This window comes from Pithys albifrons, chromosome 20 (genome assembly GCF_047495875.1).
Source record: "Pithys albifrons albifrons isolate INPA30051 chromosome 20, PitAlb_v1, whole genome shotgun sequence".
Lineage (NCBI taxonomy): Eukaryota > Metazoa > Chordata > Aves > Passeriformes > Thamnophilidae > Pithys > Pithys albifrons.
The window spans coordinates 11570484-11582648 of NC_092477.1; the positions used below are offsets into that span (position 1 = coordinate 11570484).

General features: G+C 49.5%; 1 protein-coding gene across 1 annotated transcript; it reads right to left on the reverse strand.

Annotated features, from left to right (window-relative positions):
- Nucleotides 1–4: 4 nt before the first annotated feature.
- On the reverse strand, nucleotides 5–11793 carry STOM (stomatin). Its single transcript, XM_071574622.1, has 7 exons — nucleotides 11595–11793; nucleotides 7840–7943; nucleotides 6933–7005; nucleotides 5962–6044; nucleotides 3934–4137; nucleotides 3374–3508; nucleotides 5–1793 (listed from the first exon to the last, which is right to left on the reverse strand). The coding sequence occupies exons 1-7, from the start codon at nucleotides 11641–11643 to the stop codon at nucleotides 1599–1601; spliced, it is 843 nt and encodes a 280-aa protein (XP_071430723.1). The 5' UTR covers nucleotides 11644–11793; the 3' UTR covers nucleotides 5–1598.
- Nucleotides 11794–12165: the final 372 nt, after the last annotated feature.

Here is a 12165-nt window from a genome sequence, read left to right on the forward strand (position 1 = left end):
GTCACTCGTTAGTAAACAGCATGTTTTTATTCAGGGTGAGAGCAAAAAGCATCTTGTGGTGTCAACAAGAATTCACAGGGGTGGCAGCAGCAGCAGAGGGAGTTGCAGTCACTCATCTTCCCCAGGGACTCACCTCGAGCTGGGCAGTCACTGTTTCCCACTCCCCCGTGTGTGAGCACAGCAATGCTAATTATCCCAGCTTTGTTAACTGATTCCCCCCTCCCAGCCAAAAGTTAAGCTCAGCTTACATGAACTGCTACGCTGACAAACAGAGGAGTGTATTGCTTTGGTGATGCAGAGGAAAAGGAAACCTTTACAGCAACCAGGGAGAAAAGCAGCAGCACTTGGGCATCTCCTGACAGTGACAAAGGCACAGCGTGTCGAGGCACAGGTGAACAGGCCTTGCCTGTACTGAAGCACCTGGAAATACAGAACTGAGTGTGGCAGACGGGATAAAAAACAAGTTGTGAGGTTTATGCTGGCCAGTGTGAGAAGGGCACTTACATCATTGGTCTTGGCTTTCCAGATTCATTGCCACCTCCCAAAAGCTGGAGATGCCAGACTCAGTGCTGGGGGCAGCCTGAAGAGCCTCCCCCCATACAGACTCCAATTCTGCTCATTTTAATCTGTAATTATATCTACTAAAGAGGTACAAAACATGAAGTTTAACAGGCATACAGGCTGGGTTGTGTGAGCTGAGGCTCACCTGCTTTGGGATGAAATAGAAGCCCTTAGTGCCACAGCCACCACTGCAGGTGTGCACAGAGCAGCACCAACAGGCAGAGCACCTCGGTGTTACTACAGGGGTGTTACTACAGGGGTACCAACAGTGCAGCATCTTTGTTAAACACCACCCTGCCCCACTAGTTACAGACATCTGACTTCCAGAGAAAGAGGGCTGCAGACCTGGATAAAATGCAGGACTTTGGTTTTTAAAAAATATTTTTAAGACTGACCCTTTTCAGTGCTTTAAAGCAGTGCAACCCCACAGACACAGCACCGGCCCAGCAGTGACCACAAGCACGTTGTATCCATAACCACGGCATGTCTGTGCCGTTCCTGGGGCAGAACAGACCGACAGTTCCACCAACAACTGTTTCTCATGAGTGGGGGCTGGTTTAGAGAGCACGAGCCTGATTTTCAGAAGTCCCCAGGACAGTGTTCTCACTCTTGTGTAAGCCAGAGGACCAATCCAAGACAGCTCCCTGCTGACTCCACCACACATGGCTACACTCCAGGAGAACACAGGGCTGTTCCACTCCCCTTACAGGCTACAGACCCATTCATTAGAAAGAATAATTCTCTTTCCAAATGTTGCATCATCTCTACCATAACTCCTTTTCTATACTATTCAAAAAGGAGGTTATGGATTAGAGGTGTCCCATCCAGGACAGCATGGATAAAGCTTATTTGAGGTCACAACCTGCTTATACTCCTGAGAGCTTTTCAACTCCAAATAATTGCAATTGTCCATATTCACAAACATTACATACAAGTTTTAGAACACACTTAGAAAAACAAAAGCAAACCCATTGCTAACAGAGCCACAAGCTACACAACACAGGGGATTTGGTGCCGAGCTCTCCCCTCACACCCCCCTAGTGTTTCCCCTCCAGGAGGCCCTGCAGGATGTTGATGGGCAGGGGGAAGACGATGGTGGAGTTCTTCTCGGCGGCGATGGTGGTGAGGGTCTGCAGGTAGCGCAGCTGCAGGGCCGCGGGGGACTCGGTGATGACCATGGAGGCCTCCTTGAGCGCCCGGGAGGCGTTCATCTCACCCTCGGCCGCGATCACCTGCGGGGCGGGAACCAGCACTGCCCTCACCCCAGTGCTCAGGCAGGGCCCAGAGCCAGGGCCCAGCACCCTGACAGCCCTGGGGCAGGGCCCGGCGCCCTGACAGCCCTCGGGCAGGGCCCAGAGCCAGGGCCCAGCACCCTGACAGCCCTCGGGCAGGGCCCAGAGCCAGGGCCCAGCACCCTGACAGCCCTCGGGCAGGGCCCAGAGCCAGGGCCTGGCACCCTGACAGCCCTCGGCCAGGGCCCAGCACCCTGACAGCCCTCAGGCAGGGCCCAGCACTCTGACAGGGCACCTGTTTCACCAGGCACAAGTTGCTCCCCTGGTTTCCTCCAATCCAGAGAATGCCCCATCACAACAGCTGGATCTCTGAGCACAGCTCTTGAGAATGCAATGGGAGTATTCACCACCCCTGGAGGTTTTTAGACTGAGATTGGCCGTGGCACTGAGTGCCATGATCTGGTAAAGGGACTGGAGTTGGACCAAGGGTTGGACTTGATCTCGGAGGGCTTTTCCAACCCAATCCATTCTATGATTCTCTGGATGTGGCACTGAGTGAGAATCCACCACATCTTGATCCAACCCTACTGTGATCACCAGCCCAGGGCACAGAGTGAGAAACCACCACGTCTTGATCCAACCCTACTGTGATCACCAGCCCTGGGCACGGAGTGAGAAACCACCACGTCTTGATCCAACCCTACTGTGATCACCAGCCCAGGGCACAGAGTGAGAAACCACCACGTCTTGATCCAACCCCACTGTGATCACCAGCCCAGGGCACTCCGTGCCCTGGGCTGGTGATCACAGTGGGGTTGGATCAAGGGTTGGACTTGATGATCTCAGAGATCTTTTCCAACCCAATCCATTCTATGATTCTCTGGTGGTGGATTCCCCATCCCTGGAGGTGTTCAAGATGAGCTTGGCCGTGGCACTGAGTGCCATGATCTGGTAAAGGGACTGGAGTTGGACCAGGGGTTGGACTTGATGATCTTGGAGGTCTTTTCCAGCCCAATTGATTCTATGATTTTTTCTGTCTTCAGAAACTGCTGTGCTTCTCTCAGCACTGCCTCCCTAGAGCACCAGGCACTGCCATGGATAGCTGAGAATACTTTCTCCCTAAAGCTGTGTTTTTTCTTTTTTACCAGAGCAAGAAGGATTGGTGTGTTTCTTACTGGGGAAACACCATTTTATTCCCTCTTTTTTTTTTAAATTGTGGTCACACATTTCTGTACCAGCAGGGCCCTCCTGCACTGGGACTGCAAATCTCGTCTGAGTATTTGTCAAGGGTGGCTGGGTTGGAGGTGGCAGTGCTCTAGCAGGGAGGGTTCTGGTGAGGCAACTCCTGTGTGTGCCAGCACAGACAAGTGCCCAGTCTCTACAGAGTCCTACTGCAAGGGCACAACATTCTCTTAAGCATCAGAATAAATAATAATACAAAAATTATGAAGCAATTTAGCTTCAAAATTAATATTTAACACAATCTGGCTGAGAACCTTTATCTTCCACCTCCCCACGTTGAATTATTCATGAGGAACAAACCAAACCACAGCACACCCACCCCCTGCTGGTGTCCTTACCTTGGCTCTGGCCTCCCGGGCAGCCTCTGCCTCTGCAGCCATGGCCCTCTGCAGCTGCACCGGCAGCTTCACGTCCTTGATCTCCACACGCTCCACCTTAATGCCCCAGTTGTCGGTTGCCTCATCAAGTGTGGCCTGCAGAAGGCAGGACAGGTAAGTTAAGCCCCACACCCGACTCAAACAAATGCCCAAATTTGACAAATGACCAATAAACCAAATGAATTACCTTAGAATTCTTGGACTTTAAAGGCTTTAGTGTGGTTTGATAACTGCAAGAACATAACTGTTGTAACTAACAAAAAGCCCAGAGCTTGATTGATATATTGAAGGAATTCTGTGGCATAATGTCCTTCAACAGCAAGCACTGACATAAGGATGCAGGGAAGGCCTCCTCTCCTGTATCCCTCACTCCCAGTTTTATTTTAGAGAGAGCCATCCCAGATCCTGACAGGGCTTTGTCTAAAGCTCCAAATCACAGCCTGGCTCATCACTTGGAAGGCAAAAGAGCCCCACACGTTTGGGTTCCCCGCGGGATTGGTGCTCCCCAGAGCTGCCCATACCTGCATGCTGTGTGCAATCTCCTCGCGGTCAGAGAGGATCTGAGACAGGTTCTTGGTGCCCAGGACGTTCCTCAGGGTGGTCTGTGCCAGCAGCCTGGTGGCAGAGTCGGCGTTGGTGATGTTTGCCACGGCCAGGGTGGCGTTCTGGACCCTGTAATAAACCACCCCATCCACGTTCACCGTCACCGAGTCCTTGGTCAGGATCTGCAGAGTGGTGGGGAAGGCAGAGAATGTGCAATAAACACCAGGGGAATTATTAGGATAATTATGTATTTGTTTTACTAGACCAGCCCCTGCTTTTCCCAGGGTGAATCAGTTTTCTGCTGTCTTGAAAACAAACCTCCTTATACACATATGCTGCATGTGAACATGTTTCAGGGTTCACAAACCTTCCAGTACAGCTCTGCAAAGCTGAGACTAAACATGGGATCAGAACACTTCTCAGTGAAAATACATTCCATTAACTTTGCCATAACATTATTTTAACTCACTTGTTTGAATTCGCAGAGGGATCTACAAGACACACCAGTGACAGGAGAAAGATAAAACCCAGATATTATTTACCCTGAAATACAACTCCACCTGAGCAAGTTTAACTGTGATTCTGGACCTGACAAGCTGCAGAGAAAATCCAATCTGTGAACACCAACTGAGTCAGGTGAAAGACTGAATGAAACACTGGCATGTTAAGTGGAGGATGTCCTTGCACAGACACAGAGAGGTACATTTGAAGGTTTGGAGGAGGGTATTCTAGAAAGATGCATTGATATTAATTCCATTTTAAAGTTAAAAAGAGATTGGAGTGTGCTGCATGAACATGGGAAGGGGTGTCCTCAGTGCACCTCAGACAGTTATTATAACCCTTGACAAGAGAGAGGGATGTGGGAATTACTCAACCCTCAGGACTCCCCTGCTCTGTCCCTTCCCAAACTATCTCTTTCAGCAGGTTTTTCATAACAGCACAAGCTGAAGAATGAGCAGCACACAGAGAAATCATGTTGTACATATAAAAATGGATTTCTGCCTCCACCTACGGAACACAAACAAACCTAAACCCATAAGCATAATTCAATCAAGTCAAGAGAAAAACTGGATTACTGATGGTTTCCCTAATGGCACATCAGCAGCTGCAAGCACATTGTGCCTGCAGTGATTAGGTTTCTCCCAATTAGCCTTTACAGTGTTCCAGGACAGCTGCCATTTGTCTCAATCGACAGTAACAATGAGCAACAAGCCAACCAGCAAACCTGACAGGAAGCAGATGCACCAGGCAGGTTGCACCAAGCACCCCAGTCTTGCAAAATACACCAGATACACAGTTATAACACCAAGATACAATTGCTCACTAGCTCATTTTTTAGAGGGCCAGTTGGTTTTTATTCCTTTGTTACCCCTGGAGTTGGCAGCACCGAGTGCAGCTGGCTGGGAGAGACACATTCTGCTACAAAATGAAGAGGTCGAAGGAAAAACAGACTGGAAATGAAAGTAATTTTTTGTTCTTTAGTACCTTCCAGCGGAAAGGCATCAAATGCCACGAGGAGGGGTGTCACCTTCATCATGTTCCTGAGCAGGGCAGGGCACAGAGGCCCCAGGTACCAACCCCAGCTAAGGGCTGGTCACTCATTCCCTGAGTTGCTATAAATAGCACTTGATGTGTGCACCAATTCCATCCCAGTACTGTAGCCAGTTTATACATCAAGATAAATTGGCACAGGACAGACCTGGAAACCTTCCAGATCTCACAGAAGCAATTAGGGAATGTTGTACGAGGCCCAGCAACCCCCGTTCCAAAGCCCTCCCATCCCAGCTCTCAGGCAGGATTAAATTATCTCATCTGCTCCTCAGGGGACAGCCCTGATTCCCTGCAGTGCTCTTCTCTTATTGATGACTTTTCTAAAGGATGGATGTGTATTCCTGCACCTGCACAAGAAATCTATGTTTAAACTACATGTTACCCAATATTCAGGAGGGAAAAGGAAAAAGAAAGTGCACAAAATTCTGCCAGTGCTTTATCAAATGCAAACTCACCTCCTGGGGAGGAATATCAAAGGAGATGGTTCTCATATCAACTTTGATGAAGCTGTCTGTGCATGGCAGGACAAAGAACAAACCTGTACCAAAAATCCGGGCAAGAGGGTGTGAAAATGGGTCATTAAAGCAGCTTAAACTTGCAATTAAATAAGCTGAGTTGCAATCACTGAGGCTGTGCAGCCCCTCGTGAGGAGCTCAGCAGCACAATGCTTGTCAGTGGCTTCCAAACCAGGGCAAGACTTTCAAAAGCATGTGCTGAGAAACTTCAATTTATTGGGGTATCGCTTACATAGAGATTTTTAACATTTGAGAAAAAAACCCCAGAACTGTTAACAGTTACTTTTTAACATGTCCCCCACACAGTTCCTTGGGGGGACTAATTCTGGCAAGCAGAAACTATCAACTTTTGAAATTCCATTGAAATTCTTCAGCTTGGAATATTGCAAAACCTGGGTGAAAAGGAAGCAAGAAGCTCCTGCCCCTTTCTGTCTCTCTGAGAAGCAGGAGGAACAGCTGAAAACAACATTTTCCAGATCAGAGTTCCTGATACACACAGGCAACTTTTCAAAACCATCAGATACTTTAATGGCCTCTGTCAGTTTTGAAGGATGTCAAGGCTTTCAGACCAATTGGGTTTTAACTGATAAATCGAATTTCTTTTTCCAAAGAACACATTTGAAGGCACTGTTCCTCTCTTACATTCAGTGCTTTTGATTCTACCTGCAGATCACCAGAGCAGAGCTGGGCAAGGCTCACAGGGAATTGCTTTGCTGTCTCCCCCACACAGAGTGTGAATCACAGAACACTCTGAGCAGGAAGGGACCCACGAGGCTCATCGGGTTGTAACACATCCTCTTACTGGAAGTTACAGAATTCTTGTGAAATCCATTTACCACTCTCTGCAATGCCTCTGCACAGCTCTGGCTTTGCCAATGACTAATTAGAACCAATTGCTCTCCAGGCCATACCTGGTCCCTTTGCTCCTCCCTTCAGGATGCGTCCAAGCCGGAAAATGATGGCGCGCTCGTACTCCTTGATGATCTGGAATGGATTGTGGGATGTCAGGCAAGGGCTTCCAGGAGCCACAGGATGGATTCCAAACTATTACACACTTGACAGAACTGAGTCTCAAATCTAACACACATTTCTCTACTGGCTGCTTTTGAGAATTTTAGCCTAGATTTTATTGTCAAAGAGCAAAAGGAACAATCAGGACAATATTCCACAGGGAACGTTGTTCAGACTATCAACAGGACATCACCTGGGCAGGTCCAAGCACTACCAGCAGCCATCAGGAATATCCTGGCAACAACACAACAAAGGGCAGTACCTGTGACCCAGCAGGGATTTTTCCAGCTCCAGTTCTCATGCCCTGCATCAGCCAACCCAGGAGGAAGTAACTCCTCCTGTCTGGAAACTGAAAGCATCAAGCTCAAACTGATCACATACGACACAGTCTCTTCAAATGTGTCACATTTATGTACATACTTATATATTTATATTTACATATTTCATATTTAGACATATAGAGATCTCATTAAAAAAGGTAAGATCAAGAATCAGTCCTCCAAGAGTAATTATGGGCTCTTGTATTATTCTGATCTCCCAAACGAGCTTCTGTAGTAATGACAACTGGGCAGACACAGTTAAGATGTGAATGCAGGAATCATTTTGACAAAACACTGCAACAGCACTTCTAATTGTGGTGTGAAGATGAATGCTCTGAAGAGCTGGGGTCTGCTATACAATGCCTGCTATAGTTCAAGAAGGAGCAGAGTTGGATTGAGCTGAAAACAAGTACCTCAAACTGAGAACAATAATAACCACTCTGCATTGCTTCAAATTTTAATCCAGATTAGCAGTGAACAATTTTACCTTTATGCACATCCAGATGGATATGGGAAATGTCAGAACAGTGAAAAACAGAGAGGTGACCACCAGGATCCATCCACACACCCCGAGGCCAGTATCTGCATCATCTGCCAGAAAAGAGAAATGTTCATATTTTTAAAATCAAGAGTGCCTGATAAAGAACATGTTAAAGTGTTTATGTTGAATATTCCTTGAAATAAGGCACTGTTAGCACTACTGCTCTGGCCAAATGCATCCTGTTTAGATTAGAATTCAAATGAAAAGCCAAATTCTGCTTTCATTTTCCCTGTCTCTAGAAGTTGTGCAAGACAGCTGAGGACAGAATGTGCATTTATGCAGAATCGAGTATGCCAACACTTCAGCACTGACTCTCAAATGCCTCCCTCTTCCCTGATTTCTTCTAGCAAAGTGGCCAAGAGGCAGCAGTGGAAATCCTGCCCTTCCCTTGTCCAGCGGGTCAGAGGACACTCCCTGGTGAGTGAAATGAAGCAGCCCACAGCCCACGTAGCACACACAGGATCTGGTTTCTGTTCCAGCTGCCACAGGTGCAGAGCTGAGAACCCACAGCCCTGGGCCCTGTGCTGTGCTGGCTCTTGGGTAAGCTGAGTGTAAGATCAGCTCAGCCGGATGTGAAACCGTGTCTGTGCCGGGAATGTCTTGGCCAAAGACCCCTCGTGCAAGAGCTCTCTGTCATGAGAACATCCCAACTGAGGGGATCTCTGGGGTCAAGGAACCAGCTGGTGGTTTCCAGAGCTGCACAGCTAAACCAGCAATGCACCATGATAAGACATGGCCACGCTGGGAGGCACTCACAGGGCTCCAGGAAGCTCCTTATCCTGCCAGCCAAGCAGGGATATCCCAGGGAGCACTCGCAGCCACCACGTTCCCACTGTGCAGATACCAAATGTCCTCTTCCTTGCCAAGGCATGGAGTGCCAAGGAGCACCCACAAAGCTTAGAAAAGCACAACTCTCACATGTAGATCAAGGCTGTTGCTGCAGGCCCACACTCCCTGCTGTCAATACCCCCTCACAGTGCTGCAAACATGCAAACCTTACCCTAAACAGATCAATGACACAGATCCTTGAAGGACTGAACTCTTGTCATCTACTGCCCTGCACTCAGCAGCTTGCTTAGAAAGAAATTCAAATATTTATACGCTTTCATTTAGTTCTGCCTGAATCATATACTGATTTGTCTTCTGTGGTCTCCAAACACATCTACAGTTCAACAAAACAGTGAGTTATAAACAGGAAGTCCCTGATTCTCCACCCTACAGTTTAACATCAGGTCTTGGCCACCAAACACCCAACTTGGTTTACAGAACTACAGCATGGAAAAAAATTATCCATTGGCTTCCTCGTTGAACATGAAGGTAGAAGTCACACCTCAAATAATATAAAATTTCAAGACTGAGTAAGCTTTATTTGGCACCAGTGTCCTATGACAGGGTGTCTTTCACAACACAAGAAGTGAGAGTCATTGTCTTGTGGAAAACCATATGAAATACAAGAAGCACGTTTGGCATCTGTGGAATGAGTTTCCTTATTGCCATTTTTGAACCATCTCATTCATGGGACTTGGAAAACTTCATCAATAGGCAATTCTTGGCCGATTTCTCAGTGAGTCTCATTGACCCTGGATCCTGAGAGCAGCCAGTTCACAGCAGGGAGATGGGGCTGGCAGAGGTGGTGCAGGTGTCACACTGCACCTCTTGCAGGTCATGTCCATCCCTGCTCACCCCACATGCTGGAAAAAACCATTTCACCCCACACTAAGTGCTGTCTGACAACACCTCTAACCATGCCACTGGAATTTTCTCCTGAGTTAAAATGCTGGGAAACCCACAGCTTGGATTTATACCCTGCTGTGGTGTGCAAATCAAGGCAACCAATAAAAAGCAAAAGTTCTTGAGCAGCCTCTTTAAGAAACAAGTCACAAGGAGAAAGAATATAACAAAATTAATTGAATCAGCCTTCAATGCCTTTAAGGCTGACGGGAACAGTTACCGTTACTTTAGTGAGAAATTATCACTTGGATCATCAAACACTATTAAGAATTTATAATATACACCCAGAGGCTAAGATGGAAGGGGAAAGTTCTCTTTCCTGCTGGAGGTGTGGCACACGCTCATTTGTGATTTATTTCCTCCTGCAAATCCTGCACACTCCTCATGAGCACATCACTGGCAAACAGCAAAGAGGAAGGGACCTGGTCCCCAGCCCTGCAAACAACCACCTGATTGAAAACAAGATGCTGCTTTTCCATGAGAACTGAATGTCTTCATAGATGCTTCTCAGAGCATTTTACATGGGAAACAGCCAAAATCATGACATCTAACAACCAAAACTACATCTAATGCCATTTACTCTGTATTTTATTGTGATCCCACAGGAGCTGCAGGAGAAACCACCTCAGCAACACGTTTGGGGAAGGCTTGGAGCATCCGAGACAAGGCTGGCATCAGTGTCCATAGGGAGGTATTAATAACTAACATAGTTACAGCATGAAAAGCAGATCCTCTCCAAGGATACCAGCACTAACATGTGCCGTTAGGCACGGGGCCCAAACAGATCTGCAGTTATTTATACAACTCAGAGTACCCAGGCAAAGGCTTCGTATACAAAGCCATCTTATAAATACATTTCCTTCTCCGGTTGCAAACAAGAAAAGCATAAAATAAATCATGACTTTTTCAGTGCCTGCTTCTGAACAATGGAAGTAACAGGAAAACACTCCAGCTTCCAGTGACTGAAACTATAAGTTGTGTTATTTCAGTGTTATCATCTCATAAGCACCCTGACCCTGGTTACACTCACACCTATGGACAGGGAGGCCAAAACCCACTTTGATAAAGATAAAAAATTAACCACAATTTATTGCCCCACATAAGTAAACAGAGCTGACTTTCATCACTTCCTGCAGTCGCATCTATGGAACATGCTGCTGCAGTGAAAAGCGTCAGTGGTGTGACCAACCAGTCCCCGAATTCTTCCCGTTGTCATTTACCGGAGCAGCGCCCCGGAGTTACTTCTGTTGACTCTGCTCGTCATTATTTGCGTAGCTTTCCCCTCAGCGATCCGAGTTACCGCGCAGGAAAGGAAAGCACACACAAAGCCCGAGTTTCACCACCGGGGCAGCTCGGGGCGATGCTCCGGCACCTGCCCGAGGGCGGTTTGAGGGACCGAGAGGCGACGAGACTGCCGGGAATCCACACGTGCGGCACCGGCAGGTGCGGGAGCAGCGGGCTCAGCACCCGCGAGCCGGGGCTGGGGGCTCAGAGATCCCCCTTTAGCCCAGGCTGGGGCTCAGAGATCCCCCTTTAGCCCAGCCTGGGGCTCAGAGACCCCCGTTAGACCCCCTTTAGCTCAGGCTGGGGCTCAGAGACCCCCGTCAGCCCAGCCTGGGGCTCAGACACTCCCTTTAGCGCAGGCTGGGGCTCTGAGACCCCGTTAGCCCAGCCTGGTAGCGGTCAGACCCCCGTTAGCCCAGCCGGGGGCTCAGCCCCCTCAGTGCCCCGGGCTGAGGGCAGCGGCGGCCGCCCGGGATGCGAGGCACGCTCCTCCCGCGGGCTTAACTCTGCCCAAGGATCCTCAAACTTTCCTCCGCGACTAAATAAAAACAATCATTAAACAATAACTAAAACCGAAACAAAAAAAAACACATCGGAGAGAGAGACAGACAGACAGACAGACACGAAGGCGCCCCACGCCACTGAGGGGCCGTTCGGGGACTCCCCGCTCCCCTCGCCGCCGTTACCTGGCGCCCGCCGGCCCTTCGGCGGCAGCCCCGCTTCGTGGTCTGCCATAGTGGCCGCGTCCCCTCAGAGCCCCCGGGCCGTGTCCGTGCTGTCCCTTCGGAGCCCCCGGGCCGTGTCCGCGCTGTCCCCGCAGCCGCTGCTGTGCCCGCCCTGTCCCCTCACGGTCCCTTCGCCGCTCCCTCAGCCCCGCCCCGTCCGCGGCTCGGGCTGCGGCTGCGCCCTGAGCGCCCGCCCCGCCGCCAGGGGGCGCCACGGGCCTGAGGGGATGGGGAGGGGGACATGGCGGGAGGTCCTGAGGGGTCAGGGGATGGAGGGCCCTGAGGGGGTGGAAGAATGGACATGGCGGGATCTGCTGAGGGGTGAGAGGGGGATGAGGGGGGACATGACGGAATCTGCTGAGAAGTAAGAAGAGTCTGAGGGGATGGAGAGGTCGACATGGCAGCATCTCCTGAGGAGATGGAAGGACGGACATTGCGGGATCTCCTGAGGGGTAAGAGGGGTCTGAGGGGATGGGGGGGGGGACGCGGCGGGAGCTCCTGAGGGGTGAGAGGGGTCTGAGGGGATTGGGGG